At 50.0% G+C, this 2265-nt stretch overlaps 1 protein-coding gene across 1 annotated transcript in view; it reads left to right on the top strand.

Moving 5' to 3' along the window:
• The window catches only part of LOC311616226 (arylsulfatase D-like), a gene marked incomplete at its 5' end in the record, with an annotated part of 16663 nt that extends 15474 nt beyond the window's left edge, over positions 1 to 1189 (top strand). Inside the window, 1 exon segment of the mRNA XM_084907510.1 lies at positions 1 to 1189. This exon segment is cut by the window's left edge and continues 354 nt beyond it. Coding sequence (XP_084763636.1) covers positions 1 to 11 — 11 coding nt within the window.
• Between the last annotated feature and the right edge of the window lie 1076 nt (positions 1190 to 2265).

Here is a 2265-nt window from a genome sequence, read left to right as displayed (position 1 = left end):
GCGAGAGGTGACTGACGGCCACCAGAACTACGAATCCCAGAATTCCCTGTGCTCCCCTCACTCTGGGTCCGGGGCTGCCACCAGAACTACAATTCCCAGAATTCCTAGGGCCCTGGGCAGCCACCAGAACTACAATTCCCAGAATTCCCAGTGCTCCCTGCGCTCTGGGTCTGGGCCTGCCACCAGAAGTAAAATTCCCAGAATCCCTAGTGATCCCAGGTCTCTGGGTCTGGGCCCACCACCAGAACTACCATTCCCAGTGCTCCCCCCTGTCTGGGCCTGGGGCCGCCACCAGAACTACAATTCCCAGAGTCCCTAGTGATCCCAGCTCTCTGGGCCTGGGGCTGCCACCAGAACTACAATTCCCAGAATCCCTGGTGGTCCCCGCTCTCTGGGCCTGGGGCTTCCACCATAACTACAATTCTCAAAATTCCAAGTGCTCCTGGTGCTCTGGGTCTGGGCCTGCCATCAGAACTACAATTCCCAGAATTCACAGTGCTCCTCACGCTCTGGGTTTGGGGCTGCCACCAGAACTACAATTCCCAGAATTCCCGATTCTCCCGGCGCTCTGGGTCACGAGAACTACGATTCCCAGAATTTCCAGTGCTCCCCACGCTCTGGGTCTGGGCCTGCCATCAGAACTACAATTCCCAGAATTCCGAGTACTCCTCACGCTCTGGGCCTGGGGCTGCCACCAGAACTACGATTCCCAGTAGCACTAGGAATTCTGGGAATTGTAGTTCTAGCAGCAGTTACAGGGAGCACTAGGAATTCTGGGAATTGTAGTTCTGATGGCAGGCCCAGAGCAAGAGGAGCACTAGGAATTCTGGGAATGGTAGTTCTGGAAGCACAGGCCCAGAGAGTGTGGAGCACTAGGAATTCTGGGAATCGTAGTTCAAACCTTAATCCAGACACCCAGACCCCCATCCCAGGGCAGAGACCACCATGCGGGGTTCAGACCTATATTGGGGGACCCAGACCTTCATGGAAGGAGCCCCCTTTTCATTTTGGGCCTTGAACCAACTGGTTTCCACTCGTGCTAACCCATCAGCCATTGTTCATAGGCAAAGACCAATCCAAGGTGTTCACGTGTCCTGTTAAAAGTGTTTATGTGGCTGCTGCCCGCCCCTTCTCTCCTCTCCTTGGGGTTAAACGTGCTTCTTGGTGAAATAGATACATTTTAAAATTCTATTTGTATTTCATTTTATTTTTTAAAAATATATTTTTATTGATTTTTTTTTTTTTTTTTCACAGAGAGGAAGGGAGAGGGATGGAGAGTTAGAAACATCCATGATGAGAGAGAAACATCCATCAGCTGCCTCCTGCACGCCCCCCACTGGGGATGTGCCCTCAGCCACCGAGGTCCATGCCCTTGGCCGGGAATCGAACCCGGGACCCTTTGGTCCGCAGGCTGATGCTCTATTCACTGAGCCACACCGGTTTCAGCATGGGTGTTTTATTATTATTATTATTGTTGTTGTTGTTGTTGTTGTTATTATTATTATCGAGGTGGGGTAGGAGGATTCACAGCATTTTCCACGAATTCACAACATGAGGGACCAGCCTTTCTCAGGGAAGATAAGTGTCCGGTCTCGGAAAACCGAGAATTCTCCCCGGAGAACGGAGTTGACATGGCGTGAAGGATCCAGCGACCGAACACGCTGCTGCTGGGGAGTCAGGGAGGCTCACAGATTTGCCTTCCCAGGGTCCTTTGCACTCGGTAGTCCTGAGCGAGTCCTGGCCACACATGCCCTTGTTCTATTTTTGTGTGTGTGTGTGTGTGTGTGTGTGTGTGTGAGGCACTGAGGTTGGTCGACCATAAATAACGATGAACACGGGCACGTGGTTGAATGAACACAGGCATGTGGTTGAACGAAACCAGGCATGTAGTTGAATGATGAACCATGTAGTTGAATGATAAACACAGGCATGTAGTTGACTCGATACAGTCACGTCATTGAACGAGGAACACAGGCATGTAGTTGAACGGTGAACCATGTTGAACCATAAATACATGTAGTTGAACGATGAACACGGGCATGTAGTTGAAAATGAACACAGGCATGTAGTTGAATGAATACAGTCACGTATTTGAATGGTGAACACAGGCATGTAGGTGAATGAACACAGTCATGTAGTTGAATGATGAACCATGTAGTTGAATGAGGAACACGGGCATGTAGTTGAATGATAAACCCGGGCATGTAGTTGAATGAACACAGTCATGTAGTTGAATGATGAACCATGTAGTTGAACAATGAACAT

Source organism: Pipistrellus hanaki (assembly GCF_964339955.1).
Source record: "Pipistrellus hanaki genome assembly, contig: scaffold_134, whole genome shotgun sequence".
NCBI lineage: Eukaryota > Metazoa > Chordata > Mammalia > Chiroptera > Vespertilionidae > Pipistrellus > Pipistrellus hanaki.
Note: the sequence above shows the minus strand (reverse complement) of the source record. Positions and strands in the feature narration are given on the sequence as shown.